The sequence below is a fragment of the Chrysemys picta genome, chromosome 1 (genome assembly GCF_011386835.1).
Source record: "Chrysemys picta bellii isolate R12L10 chromosome 1, ASM1138683v2, whole genome shotgun sequence".
Taxonomy (NCBI): Eukaryota; Metazoa; Chordata; order Testudines; family Emydidae; genus Chrysemys; species Chrysemys picta.
The window spans coordinates 216,044,205-216,072,077 of NC_088791.1; the positions used below are offsets into that span (position 1 = coordinate 216,044,205).

Consider the following 27,873-nt stretch of genomic DNA (forward strand, 5'->3'; position numbering starts at 1 on the left):
ACGTTTAGGACAAAGCTGTTCTCCAAAACTCAGTTTCTCGTATGACTCATGCTGTTTGTAATATCTTCTCTCTCATATACAGTGTATCTATTTATAGATAGCTAGAATGCATTATGGTGTGATGTAAAGGCTTTATCACAGGGGAGGGCAAACTACGACCCGCAGTATTTTTCCTAAAATACTTAATTAACTTTAGGAAAAACAAATAAATAATGCACATACACCTCTATCTCAATATAACGCTGTCCTCGGGAGCCAAAAAATCTTACCGTGTTATAGGTGAAACCGCGTTATATTGAACTTGCTTTGATCCACCGCAGACCCACCCCACCCCCGGAGCACTGCTTTACCGCGTTATATCCGAATTCGTGTTATATTGGGTCGCGTTATATCTGGGTAGAGGTGTATATATGTCCAAATCATTGTAATTTATTTACATAGGATTTTTTTTTCCAGACTCAATAATAAAAATAATGTACAGTTGTCTCTATTCTTTACTGGACCTAAACAGACTAGAAACACAAATAAGGTGCTTTGTATGTTCTTGTCTTTTTTTTTTTTTTCCCTTGTCTTTTGCTTTTTTTTGGTTGCTTTTTTAAAAGACGTGCTAACTACTAAGTCTGCTGTGAAAAATGATGTTAACAAACATACAAATATCACTTTTTTCACAGCAGACTTACTCAACCCCGGTAAGCCCTGGATGGGGAGATGGATATGGAGGCAGAAGGGGGCCAGGGGCATTGGAGGGACAGGGGGTGACTTGGGGCAGAGCCCGCCACTGTACGGCAGGGGAATGGAGCCTGAAGCCCCGTGGCTGGAGCCTGCCACCCACCACCCAAGGGCTGAATCCTGACCCCACCAGCCCTGGGAAGGTGGGGAACTCACTGGCTGCCTGCTCCTCCAGCTTTTGTGTCTCCAGAGGTGGGCAGGGTCCAACCACTGCTGGCAGCCCTGGGGGAGGGGGCCGCAGCTTTGACACCCCCCATGATCAACCAGGAGGCTGTGACTGCATGCGGCCAGCACGCTGTGTATGAGAAATACTGGTCTAGAGCAAGAGGAGGATGAGCAGTTCTGGTTATTACATTTTAGACAAGTCCTGAGGTAGATAAACCTGTAGATTGGGTTGGAGGGATAAAATATGGATTATGATGGAAAATGTGCACTTCCTATAATTGGTTTGCTGTTTAATAAGGTTATGAGAGCATCCCAGGCTCATCAGGAACTTTACAGACATCTAAAACTTAGTGGTTTAGGTAATCAAAGTTGCTTAAATCATAAAAATTAACTAGTAATTGTGGATTCCAAAAGTGCCATTGGAAGGGGGTAGACGATTGTCAAGAGAGAAGAAGGATGATTTGGGGGTAAAGAGAATGAAATATATTAAATCAATGTTTGGGAAAGAGTGGTGGAGGAAATTAAAAACTGAATATGGGGTAAGAGCCAGTGGCACTAGGAGGGAGTAAGAGCCAGTGGTACTGGAAGTACTTTTTGAAGTACTTGTAACCAGAATGAAGTTTTCATCTCCGCAGAGTGAGAGACAAGAAAAGACTAAAAATGCAGATTACAAGAGAATATTCTAATGAAGAGACAGAGAATAGAAAGACAGATGTGAGAAAGAAAGAGGAAAGGAAAGCGGGTGACAGTGTCTATATTTACAGCTTCAGTAGCCTTATTCATCAAGGGACTTTCACTATGAAGCTACAGGAAGGGTACTTCCTGCTCTTGAATCTGCAAACCAAATATACTTAAAACATGCAAAACAGCTATCAAAAACAAATGCTATAAGTTTTATAGGGAGAGTAAAGGGGCATATTTGTCATAAATGACCTTCTGTTCAATGGAGCAACTATACAGGTACTTAAGATATTGTTTTCCCTCTTCCATGTTTCTTTGTCTATTGTCAAGATGTATATCTGGTCTAGTGAAAGATGATGTGGGAAAAGTTGGTCTAAATATGTGAAAATACATTAGTTGTTCCTCATTCAAGACCTAATTTCAGATTCTGCTGTCAACTCACTTCTGTTACTATAAACAATGATTCATTACACTGATTTTTTAAATCATATTTAAGAAATATCTCTTATCCTTTTAAGATTCTTGCCTCTCAGATTTGGCAGGTGAGAGGTATAAATACAAATAAGGAGAGTTTTCCCCTCCCTGTATCTGCCCTAGTACCCCATATCCTTCAGATACAGATTTATTTATTTTTAAGGACGTACAGGAAAAGAAGAGGATGAGAATTCTGTGGCAAGGGAAGTTGATTGAACTTCTATTTTTAATCTGTAAAATGTTTGTTGTCGTTGTATGTTTGTGCTGAGTCTGCAAAAGATGAAATGTGTGTGGACACTGAACTTCTGGGTAATACAGGCGATGAGTGCTAAATTTGTTCCTCTTTCTTTTGGTGTTGAGAAATGTCATTCGGAAGCAGATGGAAGTTAAGAAAAACATTGAATTCCTAGTCAAACCATGCTTTCGGTGTAACAAACTGTACTTAAAAATGCAGCGGCAGCTGAGACAGTTAGATTTTGCTGATATCAAATGGAGATGCAGAAAGCAGGAAACTGTGGTGAAAACCCATGCTCGCTGGTTTTAATTTACAAAGGCAACTGTGTGTGTGATCTAGTGGTGCAGCACTGGTAAATTGTATGCTACACTAGACTATCTTCATCCTTGTCAATGCTCCAGGTGACTTGCAAGTACTGTTAGCAGACTTGTAGCTGGTGTGCAAATAAAGGGTCTACAAGTGCAACTGGAGTTGTGTAAAGTTGCTATATAAAGCCAAGTTTTTAGAATCAGTGAAACAGAGGGCAGAAACTATGCATAACGGCACTGATACCTGAGGTCAGAAGAGCTGCCAAGCTCCATTGTCTCCCTCTTTTTGTATTAAAGCAGGAAATAAGCCTCTAAATACTGCAAATCAGTTGAATTTCAAAGATGATGTTGTGTATGCTAAATCGCAGATGTGAAATGGAACCTTAAGGTACTTAGGTTCAAGTGCCAGGAGACCAAGAGGTTACTTGGACAGCTGTGTCTGCTTGTTTGTTAGCCACCAAATTTTCTCTTCCCTTTTTCTGCCTTTATTAAACTTTTACAAATCTTAAACAAACAGCCAGAGACTTGTAGGGGTTCACTGGAGAGGTGCTGGGCATGTGTCGCTTATAACTATAAAGCTCCCACAGCCCTATCAGCTAGAGAGGCGATCGAATGTATTCTTTCCTTCACGCATACCCCCAGAGCATTCCAATAGTTTTTACCCACTCTATTATCTTTGTCCCAGTCGTCTGGCTGCTGCTCGGTGGTGGACAGGTTCTTTGTCACTCCTCCAGCATCCCGTCTCCCAACCCTGCAGCCTCACATAAAGCTCCTTGTATCTGCCTCTGGTATTGTGCTCTTGACTTTACTTGATTCTTGTTGATTTTATTGCTGCCCACAAAGTTCTGAATGGTAGTGAAACTGACCATGACCTTGTTAATTTTGCTCAGTAATTGCTACTGAAAGCTATGGCATCTCCAGAGGGGCTGAAGTTATCTGCAGACTGAGGAATACAACAGTGTCCACGCTTGGAAGGTTATCTGCTTAATTGGCCAGTAGAGCCCTTCAGGTACTTTTGTGTACTTGGTGGAGTGTGGCCATTAAATTGCTGCATTCTGATAAGATTTCTAAGATTAAAAAAAAAAAAAACCCTCATTAAATTCTTGAGAGGCAGTGGGCTACAATGCCTCTTAAATGCCACTTAGTTCTTGGAAAGAAAAGTCAATAGCCCTGCTCTTTAACGCCTCGAGGAAAAATCATTAAACTCGTTACCTTAGGGCAATGGTCTCCAAACTGTGGAGCATGCCCCTCTCCCTCCCCCCCCTCCCCCCGTGGGGTGCGGAGGAACATTCATGGGGGGGCCTGGGCCAACCCCCATGGGCGGTGGGGAGGGAGCTCCACTCTGCCCCATCCCCAGCTCCACTCTGCCCCCAGCCCACCTGCAGCCCCACAGCTCCACTCCATCCCCTGCTCCTGTTCCAATCCAGCTCTGTCCTCTCTGCCCCTAGGCCAGCTCTGCCTCTAGCTCCAGCGTCCCTTCCCCCCTCCCTCCCGTAGTTCTGTCCCCATCTCTGCCTTCAGCCCACACTTCTCTGCTGAGCCAGCTTTGCTCTAATGGATTGGGGGCACGGACAGATTCCATTACTGGTAAGGGGAGGTGCAACAGGAAAAGTTTGGGCACCACTGCCTTAGGGTCAAGTGCAAAAGAATTAAAAGGGCAAAAATGCTTCAATTTTTGACATAAAATATGAAAGTATCTGTCTTGTATTTCTCTCCCACCCCCTTCTTAATAGCAAGGCGAACATCATAAAAGGAAAGCTTTAGCACGTTGTTGGCTTATAAGTGCAGTTTTTTTAAATGTATGTTTAAATTATGCCAGGGATATACGTACAGTGTCCTATATCTCCAGTTCAGTACATCTATTGTAGTTTGTTTCATAGCACTGCATATTGTGATAAGTTATTTGTAAAGAGTAGTATTTTGAAGAAGTGGCTTATTGGTTTATTTGTCAGTGACTTATTGGCAGCATCACAACAGACTGCTAACTTAATTTATGGATGATACTTAAATGTATTCATTTTTAATGTTTCCTATTGTTGGCTCCTAAGTATCTTTATCACATGTTATACATTAAATAATTGATTCTACAGTACTAATATCACCACTACATTGGTTTGTTGTGGAGACAGTTCAGTGAATAAAATGGAAATTACCAAGCAGTCTTTTTTTTTAATGATCCTTTGCTTTCTCTTGTTTTGTTTTTTCCTGAAGGAAGCAAGTTCCATTTTGAAGCATATAGTTGATTATTTAAAGGAATAGAACTACATTTGTTGTTGGAATTTGCAATAGAGGATTCTAAACTTACATTTTTTTTTTAATCCAGTAAGAGTGAAACTAAGAATTTGTTTTGTTTCACTGCTTGAGGCTCTAAGCCAGAGGCAGAGGAAAGGAGAGGAAGAACTGAATTAGAGCAAGAAATTAGAGCAGTATTCACCATTTCGGGGTAAGTTTTCAATATAGTGGTGTAAAGCAACAAAGAGTCCTGTGGCACCTTATAGACTAACAGACATATTGGAGCATAAGCATCTGCTTATGCTCAGTGGCGTAGACAGCTTCTAAGAGGAGGGGGAGCAAACATAAAAAAGGCGCCCCCCCTTGGCTCCTCCTCTGGCCACTCCACACCCCCCCTTGGCTCCTCCTCTGGCCACACCATTCCTCCCCCCCATGGCTCCTCCGGCCCTGCCATGTCACCCCTGTGCCCCCCCCCCCCGCTCCTCTGGCCACGGCTGCTGGCCGCCCTGCTGCACCCCCCCCCCCCCCCCCCGCTCCTCCGGCTGCACCCACCGCCTCCCCCATCGCTGCCGGCTGCCAGCCTGCGCGCCCCCCCCCACCCCCGCTTCTCTGGCCACGATTGCCGGCCATGATGCGGGCCGCATGCTGCCCCCCCCCGGCTGCTTCCCCTGCACCTCGCTAGCTACGCTACTACTTATGCTCCAATACGTCTGTTAGTCTATAAGGTGCCACGGGACTCTCAGTCTGGATCTGTAAAAAGCAACAAACACGGCTACCCCTCTAATATAGTGGTATCTTACTCTCACGCTCCTGTGCCAGAAGGCCTTCATAACAACTTCCTTTGGACTGTGTCTTCTATCTGAACTGTGCATTGTGCAAGTGGACTGAATCTGTGGGACCAATGTATTTGGAGGATAGTCTCTTGTGCTAGTATTCATCACAGCATGTGCGCTTGATTGGCAGGAGCATAGGTGGTGATTCTCTCCTAATGTAATCTTGAAAGGTTGGGAGGCAATGCCTTTATCACTGTGGAGCTGTGACTTTGTAATTCTCTTCCTTTCAATATATATGTCTGAGTTCATTTCTGGCTTCCTTCCAGGCTCCAAATATTTCCTCTTTAACTTGTTTATGTGTGGACGAATAGGTTGATTATTTATGTGTTTTGGGTTGGGGATCTTTTATACTAGGTCCAGCATTTGTTTTACTATTAAGCCATGTTGCCATGAGAAATTCTTGTTCTTCAGGTAAACTATTTTAAGGTGCTTGGAAGCCTTCAGGTACAAATGCCTTATTTAAAAAACAAACACAAAAAAAGGCCAATACCTCACAATTTTGGATTTACAGAGGCCCTAGTACAGCACAGACCTGTCTTTTTATTTATTTATTCACCCCCCCCCCCTTTCTTTTTTTTCTTTTTTCCCCTCTGTGGAACTCTTGAGATTCAATAACAGTATTTCCAGTAAAAATCATAGACACCTGGAAACTAAAGGTAGAAATGACCTGTTTTGACATCACATTCACTCCCTGACTTTGCAGGATTGTTCCTTACTGTTTAGTCAAGGACAAGTTGGATTTTTGTATAAGATAAGTGTTGGAAAGAATGGTATAGGTGGAACCACTACATATGTAAGGCTATAACTGATATTCTTTGGGAGATGTCATCTTTAAAAATTATTAGATTATGAACTCTGTGTGAGGTTTTTCTCCCCCCCCCCTATTTGTGTAAGATGACGTAGAAGTGGCATATGATTCTGGAGGTATATGACAGAACTAGGGGGTTTAACAATTCTCACTACAAAGGGTTACTCCCATGTACAAACTTAGGGCTGGTCTACACTGGGGGGGATCGATCTAAGATACACAACTTCAGCTACGCGAATAGCGTAGCTGAAGTCGAAGTATCTAAGATCGAATTACCTGGGGTCCACACGGCGCGGGATTGACGGCCGCAGCTCCCCCGTCAACTGCGCTACCGCCGCTCGCTCTGGTGGAGTTCCGGAGTTGACGGTGACCGCGTTCGGGGATCGAGACGCGATATATCGATCCCGGATAAATCGATTGCTACCCGCCGATACGGCGGGTGGTGAAGACGTACCCTTAGTCTCACAGGTCAAGTTCCATTGACTCCATTGGAACTATGCAAATCTTTTGCATGATTATAAGAATATCATCTTCTTCCAAATATTTCACAATACACAGCAGTTACAATGGAAATTTTACAGTGTGACGACAAATAAGATGGGCAAGCAAAAACATAAGGGATTGTAATACTAAATGCCACCATGGTGAATTTTAGCAAGCCTATACTCTGAGTAGCTGTTGTTGCATCTGATTTTGTGAGGATGAATAGACAATGGCATAAATAGCATAGGGAGATCGTTAACATATATGTATGAAAATTTAAGGTTTGTTTTTTAAATCTTCTTTCCTGTGAACCCAAATAACAATGTTGTGCCAAGACATAAAACCCAGAAAGAAAGAAGACTAGAGACAAATTTTCTAGTCAAAGGAAAAGCATCCAGTCCATTTTAATTGTTCAAGATGAATGGAATGCAGAAATAAGCAAACAATATAATTGGTGAAAAATAGCTAGCAGTTTTAGAATGTTTAGTTTCAAATTAAATAAAAATTAAAAGTGAAGGTCACTTTTTAAAAATGTGAGGTTAAATTTAGGTCACCAAAAGGCGTTTGCGGTAATATTTTATAGAGTCATAGACTTTAAGGTCAGAAGGGACCAATATGATCGTCTAGTCTGACCTCCAGCACAACGCATGCCACAAAAAGGTGTTTGTTCTGGTTTGGGGTGAGAGACTCCTCTAAATTTAATATTGAGAATTGTATTTGACTAACTTGTCTTCATGTAAATACGTATTTTAAGTGTTGTATTGCCTGTCTAGAATCTACTGGGAAGCAGTTGAGAAGCATATGTTGGAGACTGTATTGTTTACAGCCCCCCCAACCCCCTGCCCCTTACTTGCACTCAGGTATTTAAAATAACATTCTCCCTCTGGTAGTCTGATTTATCATGCAGTAACCCAAAGTAAACGTATAATTTTGTTGGCCCTCCCCGGCTCCAACTATTCCTCCCTCTTTCTAGGAGTAGTAGCACTTATACCCTTGGTGCAGGGTTCTCTATAGCCTTCCTTCTAGGGGGTACACATACTAGCCTCATGATTACTTTGAAGTCCTGCCCTTGATGGGATCAGCCTGTTACCTGCAGGTCTATCCCACTGTGTGAACAGGCAGCCCATCCTGTAGAAGCCTCATCTTTGGGCTACTGTCATGTGACCCTGCAGTCATCTGATTCAGTCACAGGCCAGAGCTTAGGGCTTTAACCTCTTGGGATGTGTCTACACTGCAATTAGACACCCATGGTTGGCCCATGCCAGCTGACTGGGTCTTGCGGGACTTGGGCTATGGGACTGTTTAATTGTGGTGTAGGTGTTCAGTCTCGGGCTGCAGCAGGAGCAAGGAAGCAGACATTACCAAATATACAGCACAGAGTAAATATGTATTGTCCCAAACCTATGTTTTACCAAAAGAAGTTTTAAAATGCACTATATGTCACATCCATGCAATATGATATTGCAGTTTATGGTTGTACAAATAGGGAAAATGTAAATCCAACACATATGCAAATTGCATTTTAAGCATTTGTCAATGTATATTTTGTAGAATAAATCCCTTTAAACATTGTAAAATAAGCACAACAAAGATTGTTAAAGAACTCCATATGTGTGTCTGCTTGTAATTGTGATGTTGGATTCATTGGCAGTCATGTTTACTCAAACTGTCACTGTAGGTGAGCAGTGGTGATGCTTTAAACTTATTCCCTGCTTATCTGTCAAATAGGCTAATAGAGGGACAAGATGGGTGAGGTAATATCTTTTTTGTACTAAACTTCTGTTGGTAAGAGAGACAAGCTTTTGAAGTACACAGCGCTCTTCTTCAGGTCTGGGAAAGGTACTCAGTGCCACAGCTAAATACAAGGACCTAGAGCAGATTGTTTAGCGTAAGTAGTTAACATACGTTGTAAGAGACCATTCAGAGTGAAGTGGCCTGTTAGCACCTCTGCAGTACTAGGATAAAAAAAGACCAAAATCTTGAGTGTATTTAGTTTAGCAAGCAAATGGCAAAACTTGTAACCTATTATTTTATAAAGGCATTTCTAAAAACAGCATTACCATAAAAAGAGCTAAATTGCTCTCTTTAATAGATAGCTTTGGTGAAATCCTAGATGGAAAAAAATGATTACGTGTAGTAAAAAACCACTGTGCTAATAATAATCTTGCAACAGGAATGTCTAAAGTTCAACCACAGAAAACCGGCATGTATGTCACAATGTAAATTTATTCATCAGCATAATTTTTCCTGTTTCACTTTTTCTTTGCTTTTTGTGGGTTTTAGTTTTGAAACTTTAGCTGAATTCCATTGTTGTTTTATTTATGCTTATGTCTGGCAATTTAAGAAGATTGAGGCATAACAAATGTGCAGCTGTACGATCATTTAAATGTAGAGTGTTTTCTGCATTTTCTCTTAGTATTGCAGATACGTATTTAAGTAAAAGTTCTTTATGGCCCCACCCATCTTCTTTGTTTATACGATTATGCAATAAAATCAGAGCTCTATTGTACCTTTTTCTGTGTTTCAGAGTAGCAGCCGTGTTAGTCTGCATCCGCAAAAAGCACAGGCGTACTTGTAGCACCTTAGAGACTAACAAATTTATTAGAGCATAAGCTTTCGTGGGCTACATCCCACTTCTTCGGATGCATATAGAATGGAACATATATTGAGGAGATATATATACACACATACGGAGAGCATGAACAGGTCGGAGTTGTCTTACCAACTCTGAGAGGCCAATTAAGTAAGGGGGGGGGGAGGAAACTTTTGAAGTGATAATCAAGATAGCCCAGTACAGACAGTTTGATAAGAAGTGTGAGAATACTTACAAGGGGAGATAGATTCAGTGACTCCATGGACGTTGCACTCATGGATTGAGAGTATGTTAAGGCCTGTAATCCTGTATTTGACATCATAATAAGTTCTCATGAAATGATTGTCACAAATTCAGGATTAAGTAGAGGAAAAGAACATTTTGTACATTTACAAATATTTTTGTAATGAAACAATGACAAGGAAAACTATGACAAATACTTGAAAGGAGATAGGATTTGTTTTGTTCTGATGTAAATGAAAGTTATCTCCTTTGTGAAGTTGTTCTTTATGGAGCAAAAATATTCATATTCAATAATTAAATAATTTCTTTACTTCATAGTTCTTGCTGTTTTTTTGGGAGGGTGGGGGTGTTGTTGTTTTTGTTTTTGTCTGCTGTTGTTTCTGTCCACTATTTGTCAGTCAAATCAAGAGACAATTTTTTGTTTTGCAGATCACTAACCATAAAATTCTAGTGACTCCATGGAGCTATTGGAGTCCATCAGGTTATTTAAGTTATGTGAGAATGCATGCATGCACACATGCATGCGTTCCTCTGAGAAGTAACAAGTGATTTTGCAGAAATTCAGGGGAAGGAATGGATTGTAAATAAACACAAAATAAAAGACTTTTTTTTTTTAAAAAAAAAATAAGAAATTTAATCTACATTTTGAACAATACATTTGTGTCACTTTTTAAAATGGCTAATGCAAGTTAAGATATCTGAACCACTTTTTAACTTAAACTGGCCTGATTTTTCTTTTCAGAATCCTTAGAGGGGAAAAATACATTGCATTCAAGAATTGAGTTAGGGAAACTTTTTGTCTGAAGCATATATTTACAGCTGAGCTTTAAAAATCCCAGAAACTAGAGTTTTATAACGGAGCAACCAGTAAGACTGACCCCATCCCAATCTTGGTGACACTTGCAGTGGAACTTCAAAATGTAGACATCCCTTTCACTGTTTCTGGGATTTTTTCTTTTTACTAACACAGTACTGTGCATTCAGATATTTAAAAATCTTAAATTGTTGCTCATTCTTTTAGAGTGGGGTGCACTAGCTCTCCTGTAGTTATGGTTCAGTTGTTTACGTTAGAGAGACTTTACTTTTTTTCAGTGTATTACTTTCATATCAAACTGAAACTAGATGCACAAACTGTTATCTTGGATGCAGAACTGTTTTTGTGAATAATTCTTTATTAGGGTTTGAAATCTTTTCAGTTTGTTAGTAACCTTTCCTCCCTCTCCTAATATGGTGTCTTTCTGTTGCAGCATTTCCGCTCTACTGTGTTGAGCACTGTGTAAAAATCAATAAGATATTTAGACTAGTTATGTTAGGGAAGTTTTATTTAATGCATCTAGTGGAGACTTCTGAGTCTCCCTTTGGAGCCTGTCCTCCTTTAAACATGAATGATCACTCCAGCCAATGAATGATGCAAGCTGTCATGGTTCCTGTATTTGGAGAGTTTAAAATTGAGATGGAAATTGAAAGCTTCAAGCTTTGCGATGCAGCACTGAAACCACTGTTTTGGTGTTGAATGCTGACAAACATACTCTTGTTTTGTGATGCATGTATAGCAATAATAGCTCACTATAGATCATCCATTCACTACAGATCATTCACCGTCAGAAACCCCCCACCCCCAACCCTACTGACACTATAACAATGGCACTGCATAATATAACCATCCATCTTTTACTTCTTGTGTGTCATGGGTCTGATCTTATCCTCTTTGAAGGCAATGGAAAGACTTCCATGGGTTTGGGAGGAGGCTGTATAAGTCTAGGTCTATCTTTTTTAATACTTTTAACATCTGTTGCATTTATTTATTTATTTTTGAACAATGTTAGGTGCAGCTTTTTCACAATAACTGTAATCTATAAACTAGTAACTGATGTTTTGGCAGGACTTGTGATTACCTGTACTATGAAAGGGGTGTACCCAAAGTATCTAGAGTGAAGAAGCTGTTAGAAGCCTGTAGTCTCAGGCCTTGGCTACACTTACCAGCTAGTTCGACGGCTGGAAATCGAAGTTCTGGGTTCGACTTATCGCGTCTAGTCTGGACGCGATAAGTCGAACCCGGAAGTGCTTGCCGTCGACTGCGGTACTCCAGCTCGGCGAGAGGAGTACCGCGGAGTCGACGGGGGAGCCTGCCTGCCGAGTGTGGACCAAGGTAAGTTCGAACTAAGGTACTTCGACTTCAGCTACGTTATTCACGTAGCTGAAGTTGCGTACCTTAGTTCGAATTAGGGGGGTAGTGTAGACCAAGCCTCAGAGTGCTGTGCTGTTTAATGCTGATCTCAGTTGTACATAAGTAATAGCTGCAGGAACATTCAATACATAATACCTAGAAAAACCTTCTCAGTTTTGATATCCTTACAGCATACATAAACAGAATTAGGGATAGAGTAGCAGGTTTAACTCTGAAATTGGTATCTTGCGTGTGTATAAGTTACAACATCAAAATATGATTTAATCATACTTTGGGCATTATGAATGAACAGTCTAGGATTGCCTAATCTCCCGGAGGCTACTGAAACCAATCCGGGAGATTTTTAGGCCGCTAAAAATCCGGTGGCACAGCGGGGCAAAGGCAGGCTCTGTGCAGCTCTCAGAAGCGATGTCCAGCTCCTAGGCGCAGGGGCGGCCAAAGGGTCTCTGCACACTGTCCCTGTCTGAGTGCTGACTCCACACCTCCCATTGGCTGGGAACCATGGCCAATGGGAGCTGTGGGTGTGGTGCCTGTAGGCAGGGGCACTGTGCAGAGCTGCCTGAGTGCCCCTGAGCCTAGGAGCCGGACATGCGGTTGCTTCTGGGAGCCACCCCAGGTAAGCGTCAACCAGCGGGAGTCTGCACCTCTATCCCCATCCTGCACCCAAACTCTCTTCCAGAGCCCACACCCCTCCTGCACCCCAATCCCCAGGCTCAGCCTGGAGCCCCATTTCATACTTCGAACCCCTCGGCTCCACCTCCCAGCCCAGAGCCTGCACCCCCTTCCACACCCTCTCCCACACCTCAACTCCCTGCCCCAGTCTTCTGAAAGTGAGTGAGGGTGGGGGAGAGTGAATGACAGAGGGAGGGGGGAGAATGGAGTGAATGGGGGGCGTGGCCTTGGAGAAGGGGTGGGGCAGGGGTGTGGCCTCGGGGCAGGGACAGGACGAGGGTGTTTGGGTTTGTGCGATTAGATAGTTGGCAACCCTAGCACAGTCAGCACTGGACTCCCATGGAATGTGCCATATGTAATTCAAAATATAACTGTCCTTAAAGTTACAGTAAAGGTCTTTAAACAACAAATTGTAGAGGTTAGTAATTTCAACTAATTGAGTTTATGTGGTTTTTGGAAATTAAATTCAAGTTAATTTACCAAAAAAGTGTGCTTTTCCCTTTGTGTTAATTATTTGGAGATCATCAATACCCTGTGATTTAAACATATATGTTTCTCAGGTATTCACTAGTATAAAAATAAACAATGAGATTTACTGCAAAAATATCATGTAGGATGTTACAGTAACATACTGTTTTTTTTATGGGCATTATGGATGCAAGGAACAAAACTGTCAGTAACAATAAATTCTCCCTTCATCTCTCTCAGAATTTCATCTAAAAATAATAATTTGAACTCATCTAGCATCCTTGGAAAGTGGAGTCTTCTTTTCTTTTTCTTCCCTCTCTCCAAAGAACCTGCCACTATAGAGAGCATACTGTGTGTGCCTTTTAAAGATCTCAGTTAGGCTTAACTGGACTTGGAAATAGTTCCATGCCTACCTTCCTTCTGTCTGATGTAAATTCTACACCTTTTGAAGATGGGATAGAGGTTCAAGATTTGTATTGTGTGTGTGTGGAAACAAGATAAGAATCGATATCCAGGAGATTACATTTTCAAATATAAGGGTAGAGGTACTTTGACCATATCCATACATGACAGATATCCAAGATACTTGTGACATGGTGTCCAGATTCTGGACATAATTGTGTGCTATAGAGCAGTGGTTCTCAACAGGAGGTCCGCAGTTCCCTAGGGGGCTGAGAGCAGAGGGTGCCAAAATAAACCAGGCTTCAGCCCCGGGTGGCGGGGACAGGGAGGGAGTGCTACCTCCAACCCCTGACTCACCTCAGCGGGCCACCCAACCTGTGGGTCAGCACCAGCAACAAGTTTCATACTGAGCAAGTAAAACAAAAATATTGTCCAGTTTTTTATTTTTGTACCTATATTATCCTTTTTTAATATGTGTGTGTGTGTGTGTGTGTGCATATTTAGCTGTATAACTACCAATTTAATGCAGCTTGTAATCTACTGGATATGCAGAAAAACAGTTGTGGCACAGGTGGGGCATGGACTTTTTATAGCATGTGAGGGGAGGGGAGGCTCAGAAAGAAAAAGGTTGAGAACCCCTGCCATAGAGTACTAGCGCTAACTCTGTTTTTAAATTCAACCATCAACAGGTGCAATAAGATGGAAGGGATCTGATTAGTTTCTGATTTTTTTTTAATGTCAAATGGCTACAAAGAATGTGAGGCTATAGTAAATAATAGGGAAAGCTGTATAAAAATGAACCTACTTTAAGATAGCTCAGTTGTACGGGCTATCACGGGAAATGTAGCTTGAGCACCAAATGGCAAAGTTTAAAATATCAGCAAAACATTTTGTTGCATTGCAGAAACCCTAGCTGTGCTAGCACTAGCAGAGGTTATGTACAAGGGTGCACTTGGCCCGTTGCTCCTCTCTGCTGGGGTGCAGTTTTGTACACCACAAAGGAAAAACTGAGTATATACTCTGTGTATCTTGAATTATGGTAGACTCCTTTGTGTAAGGATAAGGAGCAGACCAAGACTTGGAACTAGGGATAGGAGGGTAGGGGACAGAGGAAGGGAACAGGGAGCAAGTAGGAGAGGACAGATGAAGTAAAGGGGTAAAGGAGATTAACAAGAGTGTAATGTAGTAAACAGTTATTTTAGTCAGTAAAGTGAGCAGATGAGACTGTGAATATACACAACAAACATAATTTGTTTCATTTCTTTCTGATCATAACCACATATATGTTTTCTAGCTTTTTTCAGTAGTTTGCATACCTGGCTTCCAACTCAAAGCATAATGTTGTGTCCCCCTTTACTCCCCCCCCCCCCCCAAAAAAAAAAACCCCACCAACAACAACCCAACACATTTTTATAATCAAGAAGGGAAGGGAAGGGATAGGGTTGGATAGTATTGTGAGGCTATATGACTTGTTGAAGCAGTTGGATGAACCCAATAAAATCACAGGTTTTCACCCATCTTTTTGTTGTACTCTTCTCTGTACCTCATATTGTGGCTTATGAGAAGATAAATAGTTTCCTCTATATAAAACTCAGTGGCTGGCCACTACACTGTTAGCTTCTAAGACAGTGATACTGAGACCTCAGTGGTTCGGGAGCCAAATTAACGATCAACATTACCCAAAAGAGCCACAGAAGTATGAATTCATTGTTTCATTCATTTACTATAGTACTATAGATATAAGTATAGATAGAAGCATGACAGGGGAAATATTTTAATACAGTAGAACCCTCAGAGTTACGAACACCAGAGTTACGAACTGACCGGTCAACCACACACCTCATTTGGAACCGGAAGTATGCAATCAGGCAGCAGCAGAGACCAGAAAAAAAGGGGGGGGGGGGGGAAGAGGCAAGTACAGTACTGTGTAAAATGTAAACTACTTAAAAAAAAAAGGGGGGGGGGTTTAAAAAAAAGATTTGACAGGGTAAGGAAACTGTTTCTGTGTTTGTTTCGTTTCAATTAAGATGGTTGAAAGCAGCATTTTTCTTCTGTATAGCAAAGTTTCAAAGCAGTATTAAGTCAATGTTCAGTTGTAAACTTTTGAAAGAACAACCATAACGTTTTGTTCAGAGTTATGAACAACCTCCATCCCCAAGGTGTCCGTAACTGAGGTTCTACGGGTGTGTGTGTGTGTGTGTGTGTGTGTGTGTGTGTGTGTGTGTGTGTGTGTGTGTGTGTGTGTGTGTGTGTGTGTATAAAAATAAAATATTCTCAAAGCAAAATGACTGACCAAGTATTATTTAATCAACTATAGTTGCATAATAGCATATTAAAAGCATCCTAGTTTGTTAATAAGTTAGATTGGTTTAATAATTAAATCAGTGTTTTAATATCATGTGCTGCAAGTAGCCGTGAGAGACGCATTAAAGAGCCACTTCTGGCTCGCAAGCCTCAGTCTGAGTATCACTGCTGTAAGGGTACAGATCACATCCTTTCCCTCCTTATTTCCAAAGGAAGTGTTACCTCTGCAGCCTTTGTAATCTTTCCAATGATCATGTCTCAGGAGTAGTCTTCTACTACCATTACTGAGGTTCTAAATGGCCTCAGATCTCTTTCCTTTTGTGTTCTAACTTGGTATTGTAAATATTACAAGAACATATGTGCTTTCCTTTTATTTTCAGCAACAGCTAAATCTAAATGAGGATGGCATTATACCTATATAATCGTAAAACTGATATCAAACCATATGCTAGAGGTATGTCTGTGTTGTTTATTTTTAAATACAGTTGTTGTTTCCCATTTCTTTTCAAACTGGTCTGAGTTCTGTGTTTATCTTGCTGAGATTTGCTCCATTATAAGGTTTACTCTGATCAAGCTGAGCCAGGGGGTCCTTTATCAGGATTGCTTGTTTGTTATTAGTTACTAGCTTCGTGTTATATTCTTTTCTCCAAAACAACTTGTATACATCAATGTATATGTTTCTATTTGTGGGGCTGGATCTGTCAGCATGTAAATCGTCTGCATACTGCAGCATGAACAGGATGCAGGCTGCCATGAGTTTTATTAATTAAAAACACATACTGAAATGAGCAAGTGCTGAGCCCCCTATTTTATTTAACTATATACATTTTGTTTGCTGCTACTCCTGGGGCTTGTGTAGAAATTTCAGTTCCTTTAAATAGCATCCCTTTACAGTCGCCACGGAGCCATCTTTTTTCCACAGCCCTCTCTCTCTCTTCTGCTGCTAATTATAGCCTCCTCTTATGAGACCCTTTTTCCTTGCAGCCAGAAAATTCCCAAACTGTAACCACAGTTTAATAATTCAAAGAAAAATGTCTGAGTGAAAGGAAAAAAAAAATAGGCATAAAAATGGCAATAGGTGTAGGGTTTTAAATGCCTTTGTAGAGTGATTGGAATAATTTGGCTGCCAAATTAATCAAAGACACAGGCTCCTCTTTTGTCACTTACTTAGAGCTGTGCTAAGATAGATTCCTTTTGTGAACAGGGCCTTTCCAGATTAGAGCATGTGAGCAGTTTATTCTCCATTCAAGTAAAATTATTTTTCAGCAACCAAAATCTAATGCCTCCCCTCTCTGACATTGTAGGAAGTAAAAATGCAGTTACATTAAAAAGTAGATTAGGTTGGATCACAATTTTTTTTTAAAGTTCCCTAAAATCAATCTTGTATGTGTTCAAACATTTACCAGCCAAATTCTTCCCTTTTGATATCCAGCCCTTATTGATTATCATGGGAGCCACACATGCACATCTGAGAGTACAAATGGACCTTAAATGAGTGGGGTTTGGCAGAGAAGGGGTCGAGGTACTGTTGGTATCATGTTGGAAATGAAAGGTTGATTTGAGGACGTAGGAGGCAGATGAGTTTGTGGTCAGATCAGAAACCTAGGGTGCTGTCACTAGAAACGAATGAAAGTTTTTGAGTCAGGAAGGATCAGAGGTAGGGTAATGTGGGCCAGGAGGCAGACTAACTAGTAGCAAGTAGACCAGTTCTGGATAGGTACAACTGCAGACAGCCATTGAAGCAGGCAGAAACTGAGGAAGAGGTTGAAACAGTCAACAGCATGCGCTGTTAGAATTGTACTCTGGTGATACTGAAGGCTGAATTTGAGAAGGCGGAGCTTGAAAGGTAATAGAGAGAAGAGACAGGGGAACCAGGACAGAATCCTGCGGGGCAACATGGTAGAGAGATCTGTTATCCAGGGATTGTGTATTGCCAATCCCCAAAATAGGAATGGTGTAATGAAGACAGCAATGTGGGGAAATAAAGTTCAGCTCTAGTGCACCTTTTCTGTGCTTCCTACTTATATTTAACCACTGCCCAGTTATCACCCTGGTTAACTTGAAAGGCTGCAGTGGCTTTCTTCTTGGACCCCAAAACTGTAGCTTTAAACCATCACTACTCCATCTGTGATACAAATGATAGGAGTTAAACCAGGATAGCAAGATGACTGAGACTTCAGGAAACTGTCAGGAGATGTATCAGAGGGGTAGCCGTGTTAGTCTGAATCTGTAAAAAGCAACAGAGGGTCCTGTGGCACCTTTAAGACTAACAGAAGTATTGGGAGCATAAGCTTCTGAAGAAGTGAGGTTCTTACCCACGAAAGCTTATGCTCCCAATACTTCCGTTAGTCTTAAAGGCGCCACAGGACCCTCTGTTGCTTTTGTCAGGAGATGAAGTGTGAAGTAAAGGAGCAGAACACTGAGGTCAGGAACGATGACTCTGTCCTCGTCAGAGGGGGCTCTCCAGGAGGAGCCTGTTGTTCATACTAAAGTCTAACATGGGTAGAAGAGAGAGAGAGTGGATTTGGGGGAGGGGGGGGATGGGACAAATTCATCCCTCTGTGAGAAGAGAGTGTAATTAAAAAAAAAATATATGCCATTGATTTATCCTGATTTTCCTCTTCACAGGTTACAGTCGAGGGCAGAACTGTAACCAATTCCTGTCTGACTTAGTTTGAATTTATTTACTTACCTTTCAGAGTCTTACTACTTGCAAAGATGGAATAATTAATCTGTTTGTTCCGTAGCTTCTTTTATTACTGGTGCTTTGTAATATCAGGATTATGGATTTAATCCAAAGCTCCTTGAAGCAAAGGGAATGACTCCCATTGGATTGTGCCCTATAGTACCAATAATAAGATGTAATTTCCTCATTCGGTGTTTTCTATTTTTGAAATTTTTAGTGACGACATTTGTTTGTCCCTCTCCCCCCCCCCTTCTCTAAATTATGTCTCATGCTCTGCTGCTGCAGGCAGAATAACAAACTGGACCAGTGTTCTGAATCCGTGTGACATACCTGTTTCTGTGAGCTTGTATTTGCATAAAATGGCATTCCTGCACAAATTATCATTGTTGAGGGACACACATACTGTATCAAAGTTGTTTGTAACATTATGGATCAACATTGTTCTTGTGCTGTATTAAAATCAAGAATGGAAACCATGTTTTTGGCTTTTGTTTCGCTAGGGAAAGCTGAGCATCTCTTCATCCAGATTCCCCACGGTCGGCACCAATGTTTTGCTTTTCACCCTTCCCCCTCCATATACACCCAGAGAACCTAGTGTTCATAATAATAATTTTGGATAAGGAGTGCTGGAAATGGCTCCCTCTCAAGCCCATTAGTACTGCTTGTCATTCAAACTGATGCATCTCTGCTGAACCACACGCAATACACTGCCTCCTTGCCATAGGCTAACTGTGCTGCTTCTTCAGAGCTCTGCAGGTCTAGGAGCAAAGGACTGAGCTACAGTGTACTAAACTGCATTTTAACAATGTTCTCTAACTCTTCTTCTGGTGGAAAACCTTACTCTGTCATTTGTTATAAAGTGAATGCATGACTTTTTAGATGGTTAATGGTTTAGTGTACTTCCCCTCTGAAAAGGGTAATGCATTCCTCTCAGTGAAATAGATTTGAAAATGCAAGAGGGGTGTGTGCGCGCGTATATGTGTGTGTGCAAGTGATTGCTGAAATGGCTGCTGTATTCATCTCTATGCCACCATATTTAAGTGCTGTTTTGTAAAGTGTTTGGGGATACGTTGAGTATAAAATATGCTGTTTAAAAATATTATTTTGGAGTGTAACATTTCTAGTGCAGATGGCAGGAAGCAGTTTCATTCTCTGTGAACTTGGAACATTTGCACACTATTCGCATAAACTCAGGCTTGACATGGCGCAGGGAAAAATAAAATCTAGTTGCCAGATCTGAGAATAACATATTTAGCAGCAGCAGAAATGCATTGAAAGACTGAATATGATGCTGGTTGGGTTTGAGAATATTTTTACCATAAGAGATAAACAAGCTATTGCATGCTGTCATTCATGTGTGACTACTATATGGTTCAGCCATGTTTTAAAATCCTTTGCATGCTCATGTGTACGTTATGTGCAGAGGACTTACTGTATAGTCCAGGGGTTGGCAACCTTTCAGAAGTGGTGTGCCAAGTCTTCATTTATTCACTCTAATTTAAGGTTTCGCGTGCCAGTAATACATTTTAACTTTTTTAGAAGGTCTCTTTCTATAAGTCTATAATATATAACTCAACTATTGTTGTATGTAAAGTAAATAAGATTTTTAAAATGTTTAGGAAGCTTCATTTAAAATTAAATTAAAATGCAGAGCCCCCCCAGACTCAGGCACTGAAAATCAGCTTGTGTGCCGCCTTTGGCACGCGTGCCATAGGTTGCCTACCCCTGGTATAGTCCCTTGGAGTTTGTAGGGGGCCTACCAGAGCTCTGTAAATGATAAGCAAATTTACTACTTTTGAAATTATTTTACTCTCTATAAAGAAATTATAGCAGTTTGTGTTGTTGCTAGTTAGGAAGAGATTCTCTTGGTGGAAATCTTTGTCACTGGTTGAAGGGAACATGTATTTGTTTCTGCATTGTGACTGCAGAAATAGTGGAAGGAAATGTAGACCACCCTTGCCTTCCTGCCAGCCCTTCAGTAGCAGGTGCAGAAAGAAAATCTGACTGACGAACTCTTCCAGTGAGAAGATGGCTGCTAAAAATATGCAAAACTGATGGGAGTGAAGTAGGGAGGGAAGAGTGAGACATTGCTGTAGTTTGTCAAATATGCCCTAGTTTAATTATTTTTGTATTTAGTCCACTGAAATGGGATGTAGAGATAATAGACAGATGACTTCCCAATTTAGAGACCTTATTATAAAGTGATGTAAAACAGTAATTCAGGCAATGGCAAAACTCACAGAATATAGGCTTTGCTGTACAGAATTATCATCAAGACATGTTCAGTAGGGGATCCTTACCAGGTACCTCAGAAGAAGTTAAATCTCCCATCCAATTCCGTAATGCTGTATAAAAAGGAGGAGGAATTCCTTTCTGCTCACTGTGATGATAGCTTACTTGCTGGAACATGAGTTACCTTTATCTTTTTATCTAAGAAACTGTCTGGTGTGGATTAATTTTAAACATTTGGACTGTGGTTCCTTCTCTCTCTCTCTCTCTCTCTCTCTGTTTAGTGATTATTTTCGCTTAAGTAGCCAGATGTACTGTTTTTTTTTAATTTAAGATAAATTTGGTCAGTCAGTCATTCCAGAAGATTAGAAACCACTGCCTGAAGACACTGGGTGAGGTAGTGGGCCATATTGTTGTCAAAGGAGAGAACAGATGTTTGAGGGGAGAGGAGGAGGAGAAGATGCCCTGCTACGTTTCACTTCCTTCCCAGTAGTCAACTTACTATGAGTAGAGGGAACAACGGTCTGTTGGGGGAATGTGTGTGTAGGGATGCTTGCAGGGTCTTTTGCTGGAGGGGGAGTTGGTAAGGAGGGTCAAATGGCTTGTGTGGAAGGATCTCTTCCAAATGGTTCAGTTGTAACTTGTTGATGCTTATTCAGATCTGATGTATTAGCCTTTTGCTTTTTGCCTGTCATCATTAATAGCTGTATGTACTGTCCAGCCCTGTGGTGTCCAATGTTTTCCCCCCATGACAGTCAAATCTATTTACCAAGGGGCACTGGGTGTTGGGGTGCATATGTGGACCCCAGTATGCCTATTATGGACACTTTAAAACTGAGAACTGTAGTTGCAGGGCATCTGAGAAGTCGCCAGCATGTGATCTAATGGAAACCAGGTATGAAGTTTCCTACCCTTAGGGCAAGGGCAGCAGAGAGACTGTGGTTCTGTTCACAGTCGACAGTTTAAAAGTCACTGACCGCAACTCGGGGAGTGCATTTTCAATCCATAATCAGACACACATTTTCTCTTCAATACAGTTGCATTTGAGACCCACATGTTAGAGCTTTAAAGGACTGGGAGATGACTGGCATCTAGCTTTTTACTGAATTCCTTCGATAAAGCTTGCATGGGATTGCTAATGGGACGTAGGATTGACGAAGATGGAGCCCTCCCTCACTTAATCAAATTGCTTGCAGACTGCTCTGGGTTTTTTCTTCAAGATGGAAGTATGGGGAATTATTTAATATTATGGCAGCATTTTGAGATCCCAGTGAGGATCGGAACCTCATTGTATTTTACCCTATACAAACATGAGCAAACACATTCCCTGCCCTAAAAGCTTATGATCTAAGATGGTCCTGAATATTCTGACTCTCTTCCCCTACTTCACCCTTTAGTTAGGAGAAACAGAAACATATTTTGCTTCTTTTTTCCCAAAATGTAAATCAAACATGAATAAACATATTTCAATTTATAAACAAAGAAAATCAATAAAAAGATGCTAAAATATTTTTGGGGTGTGAAGAGGCAAAGGAAGGTAAGAAAAACACAGAAACAAATACAGTGCTTTATACCTGTTGGCCTGTTTGGGCTGCAGTACCATACCATAACTTAATTGTTTAAAGACAAGAGGGGAGAGAAAATAAAGCAGGAAGGTATAGAAGAGTGATCTGGAAGTTGTATGTAAAACAGGCTCCTAAAAGTCCTCAATCTGATATCTAAGCTTATTATGTATCTATATTTGGGACAGTTTCTCTTCATGTGGGATAAAATTCATTGTAAGAAATGCATTTTCAGTGTTTTGTGGCCTAACCACTTCATACAGCAAAGGCAAACATAACAATTTAAGATTCCCAAGTACCTTATCAAAATGGTCATATGCATCGATGATTGGTATGCATGACTTGCCTCAGCAAGCCCTCTGGAACCACTATGATTTTCAGCTAATTAATATAGTTCCTTAAAGTGAGAGGTCTTCCACTCTTGGCTATTTTGACAATCACTGGACAATATACTTTGCTTTCTGTTTTACCTTAAGGAAATGGTGCAAAACTTAGGCCTGGATCCTGCAACTGACTTCATGTGGGCGGACCTGAGAGATATGGGGGCTCCGTGTAGAGTTACAGGCTTGTGGCTGCGCTGATCAGAACTGTGAATTTTGTAGAGGCTTTGTGCTCCTATGCATGAGAGAAGATTACATCAGTAAAGATTACATCAATAACAGTAAACATCCCTTTCCCCCCACTTCTTTTATTACTGAAGTATTGGTGGTTTTTAAAATATAAAGTCATCATGGCCTTTTAAAAACTTTTACACCAAGTTCAAGAGTAAACAACTTTTTAGATACTGTAGCTTATGTATTTTTATTGTATTTTATTTAATGTTCTTAGAGGGGTGAGGGATAGCTCAGTGGTTTGAGCATTGGCCTGCTAAACCCAGGGTTGTGAGTTCAATCCTTGAGGGGGCCACTTACGGATCTGGGGCAAAATCAGTACTTGGTCCTGCTAGTGAAGGCAGGGGGCTGGACTCGGTGACCTTTCAAGGTCCCTTCCAGTTCTAGGAGATAGGATATCTTTAAGGCTAGACTGATAACCTTACTCCTTGAGTAATCCAACTGATTTCTCTACCTGTATAAGGTTCTACCTCACTTTTATTACCAAAAAAAAAAGCTGAAGAATGAGTTTGTCTATGCAGTGGAGGCTAATCTGTTTGCTTTCCCAGAAAGTCCAAAGAGATCTGTTTGATCATTTTGATTTATAGGAATTGTAACTGTGGGTCAGCACGCCTGAAACCAGGTCTAAAGGCTCACTCTACGCTGGCATGGTCATTTTCTATCATCTCTATGGATAGAGACTTCAGTCTCTCCCAAGCTTCTTTCTTATAACCTTGGGAATTTCTGAACTAATTAACCTAATCCGGGCAAATTAGCTGAAACAATAGTAAAGAATAAAATTGTCAGACACATAGAAGAACATAAATTGTTGGGCAAAAGTCAACATGGTTTCTGTAAAGGGAAATCATGTCTTATTAATCTATTAGAGTTCTTTGAAGGGGTCAACAAACATGTGGACAAGGGGGATCCAGTGGACATAGTGTACTTAGATTTCCAGAAAGCCTTTGACAAGGTCCCTCACCAAAGGCTCTTATGTAAATTAAGTTGTCATGGGATAAGAGAGAAGAGCCTCTCATGGATTGAGATCTGCTTAAAAGACAGGAAACAAAGGGTAGGAATAAATGGTAAATTTTCAGAATGGAGAGGGGTAACTAGTTGTGTTCCCCAAGGGTCAGTCCTGGGACCAATCCTATTCAACTTATTCATAAGTGATCTGGAGAAAGGAGTAAACAGTGAGGTGGCAAAGTTTGCAGACGATAATAAACTGCTCAAGATAGTTAAGACTAAAGCACTCTGTGAAGAACTTCAAAAAGATCTCACAAAACGGCAAATGAAATGTAATGTGGATAAATGTAAAGCAATGCACATTGGAAAAAATAACCCCAACTATATACACAATATGATGGGGGCTAATTTAACTACAACTAATCAGGAAAGAGATCTTGGAGACATTGTGGATAGTTCTCTGAAGACGTCAACGCAGTGTGCAGCGGCAGTCAAAAAAGCAAACAGGATGTTAGGAATCATTTAAAAAGGGACAGAGAATAAGATGGAGAATATCTTATTGCCCTTATATAAATCCATGGTATGCCCACATCTTGAATACTGCATACAGATGTGGTCTCCTCATCTCAAAAAAGCTATACTGGCCTTAGAAAAGGTTCAGAGAAGGGCAACTAAAATGATTAGGGGTTTGGAACCTGTCCCATATGAGGAGAGACGAAAGAGGCTAGGACTTTTCAGCTTGGAAAAGAGGAGACTAAGGGGGGATATGATAGAGGTATATAAAATCATGAATGATGTAGAGAAAGTGAATAAGGAAAAGTTATTTACTTGTTCCCATAATATAAGAACTAGGGGCCACCAAATGAAATTAATGGACAGCAGGTTTCAAAGAAATAAAAGGAAGTTCTTCTTCACACAGCGCACAGTCAACCTGTGGAACTCCTTGCCTGAGGAGCTTGTGAAGGCTAGGACTATAACAGGGTTTAAAAGAGAACTGGATAAATTCATGGAGGTTAAGTCCATTAATGGCTATTAGCCAGGATGGGTAAGGAATGGTGTCCCTAGCCTCTGTTTATCAGAGGGTGGAGATGGATGGCAGGAGAGAGGTCACTTGATAATTACCTGTTAGGTTCACTCCCTCTGGGACATCTGGCATTGGTCACTGTCGGTAGACAGGATGCGGGGCTGACCCAGTATGGCTGTTCTTATGTTTTTAATTCCTCCCATGAAAGGAAAGATTCCCAGGATGTTCAGTCAATCTTCAAGGAAATTATCAGAGGAAATTTAACTGATGTGATTTAACATATAGGGTGCTATATGGCATACTCTTGTCTTCCTCAGACACTGCCTTTCTTCTCTTGTCGTGATTCAAGGCAATTACGATTAACTAAGGTTACTCAGATTGGCCCCACCCCGAGTATAAAAGAGGGAGATGCTTGTGGAAGGTGAGGGTTCCTTGGCTCTATAACTGCCTTCCTTGCTCCACCAATGATGACATTGAAAACATTCTGCAAGACCGGAAAGTGGTGGTAGTGATTGTGGTATTGACAGTGTTGTGGAGTTGATGGCTGTGTGTGATCTTTGTTAGTGGTGTGTTATTTTTATAGATGCTGCTGTTCACAAAGGGTTTAAAGTCTGGTTAGAATTAAAAATAATCAAAATATTATTGACTGTTCCTTGTGACCCATGATTACTCAATGTTGCTCAGTCTTCTCATTTCCTCCTCCTCCTTCTGCTCTAGAGAAACTGCTCCACAGAGTAACTGAAACTTTGGTGACTATTTACAGTTAGTTTACTCAGTCTGGGTCATAGTCACCTTTAAACACAGTACAGATTTGAGTCAAACATTATGGTAGGAAAATGAAAACTTGATCTTACATTTACCACAGAAACGGTGGAATGACCTTTGACTGTTGAGGCAAAAAGTCATGTGCATTCTGTTGTTATAACACATGAAATAATTGTTATCAAGGCATAAAATCTGCAGTCAAAATTACAGTATTTTTGCATGTTTTTTTAGCTTTACTATAAAAAGTTTGCATTTTAAACTGAACACTGCAATAGGTTTAATGAGATCTGATAATTAATCTGGTTTAAGTACCTGATACAAGCTTACTTTCAAATGAAGCATGAGTTGAGTGCAGAAATCAATGGATGGTCCTGGTGCTGACAGGAAAAACATTTTCTGAAAATGGGTACACGGTTCTCAAACTCAGTGTGTTTTTCTGCTGAAACTAAGCTTTTTAAAAGGGAGAAAACAACCATGGATTCAATATATTCTTTTTCCTCTCTATTTTGGATGCAGCACATGTGAATGAATTAATTTCACTATGTGGTAGTGCTGACTATCTCATAATACATACTTGCACTTCCTCTCTCTGTCTTTTCAGAGGGACTCTGTTTTAAATATCTGAATGTCAGAGTGGAGCTGGCTTTGTTATGGTTGTAATAAAGCTTCTTTTCTTGAAAACTGAACCAAAAATGCAAAGACACAGCTGAAAAGTATTGACCTGAAAAAACAACTGAGGATGTTTCAGTCAAACCCTAACGCTTTAGAGCAGAACATTTTAGAGAAAAGAGAGGGAACAACTAACGAATCCTATTTCCCTTGCCTTGGAGCTGTTAGTAACTGGGTTTCATGGTGCATTTTGAAGGATCTCTTCATATTCTCATTGTATTTTGGCTAGATTTTAGGCAATCTGGGACGCTAAATACATCATCAAAGAGTCCTGTGGCACCTTATAGACTAACAGATGTATTGGAGCATGAGCTTTTGTGGGTGAATACCCACTTCTCCGGATGCCATGCCATGCATCCGAAGAAGTGGGTATTCACCCACGAAAGCTCATGCTCCAATATGTTTGTTAGTCTATAAGGTGCCACAGGACTCTTTGCTGCTTTTACAGATCCAGAGTAACACGGCTACCCCTCTGATACTAAATACATCATGACGCTGAGGCCCCTGTGGCACCTCTGACCATACCCCCAGCTGTCCCCAAAAGGCACAGGGGCAGCAGCTGGGAGGGCCCGCCAATACATAACCTGGCTAAAGAGGTGTATCTGTGTGGGTGGGGCAGGCCTACTGCACTGTTCTCCTTCCACACTCAAATCCTCTGTTGGGAGGGTTTTGGCAGCTCTCCAGAGCAGGGAGTCTTGACATTAATACCTCACTGAGATGGATGGGCTAAATCACCCCTCTTGGAGCTATTGTTTCAGGGTGACTGCAGGCTCAGGCAGACATGGCTGCATTGAAAATGTGACCCCCATTTAACCAAACTTTTCTTTTCAACCATGAGTAGGGTGACCAGACAGCAAATATGAAAAATCGGGACAGGGGGTGGGGGATAATAGGGGCCTATATAAGAAAAAGCCCCAAATATTGTGACTGTCCCTATAAAATTGGGACATCTGGTCAGCTTAACCATGAGGACTAGAATCTTTCTTTTTATTTTTTCAATGAAAGCTGAATTTGGGACCCTAGGCAGAGGTCCAGGGTGTCTGTGCTTTAATCCAGTCATGACTTGAACAACTGGTTGGTTTAGCAGAAATAGATTTTTAAAACTTTGATTTTGTGCTTTACACCAGATATATATATATGCTTGTCTAGAACAATTTAAGTCCAGGATGGGCCAAGAAGATTAGGCAGGATGGATGGATTGGAATTTTTACTCTTGTTAAATTAATACAATAAATACTTAATTTGTGGATGGGGAGGTCCTTTTTGGACAAGAATCCTTTAAATTAACTTCATTATGATACCTCCATTCATAAAACAAAATGCCACATGAACTTAATTAAGGAATGGCCTTGTGCATTTTAACAAGAAGTTGCATAGACCTTTGCTTGGAACCATGTGATTTAACCAGTTGTATGTATTTGTTCTACACAAAACAACATATTAATTCATCTCAAAGCAGAAAGTTCAGAAATCAGTGCAACATTTATTTGTGGCTAACTTCTACACCATTTCACTTCAAGATGGAGTCTCTTAAGTCTGGAGTTGATTGAATTGCTGAACACTT

At 40.9% G+C, this 27,873-nt stretch overlaps 1 protein-coding gene across 26 annotated transcripts in view; it reads left to right on the top strand.

The window, feature by feature from the left end:
• Positions 1 to 27,873, top strand: part of SH3KBP1 (SH3 domain containing kinase binding protein 1) — a 335,079-nt gene that overhangs the window by 40,634 nt on the left and 266,572 nt on the right. Inside the window, exon 1 of one of the 26 annotated variants that reach the window (XM_065579706.1) lies at positions 1,672 to 1,854. The exons of 23 other annotated variants lie outside the window; for them this stretch is intronic. Coding sequence is in view for 2 of the 3 variants with exons in the window: in XM_065579684.1 (XP_065435756.1) it covers positions 16,264 to 16,272 (9 nt within the window). In the remaining variant the exon portion in view is untranslated. Of the gene's footprint in view, positions 1 to 1,671; positions 1,855 to 16,198; positions 16,273 to 27,873 lie in introns of those variants that run through there. 2 more of the 26 variants (XM_065579684.1, XM_042844653.2) reach the window with 2 other exon arrangements.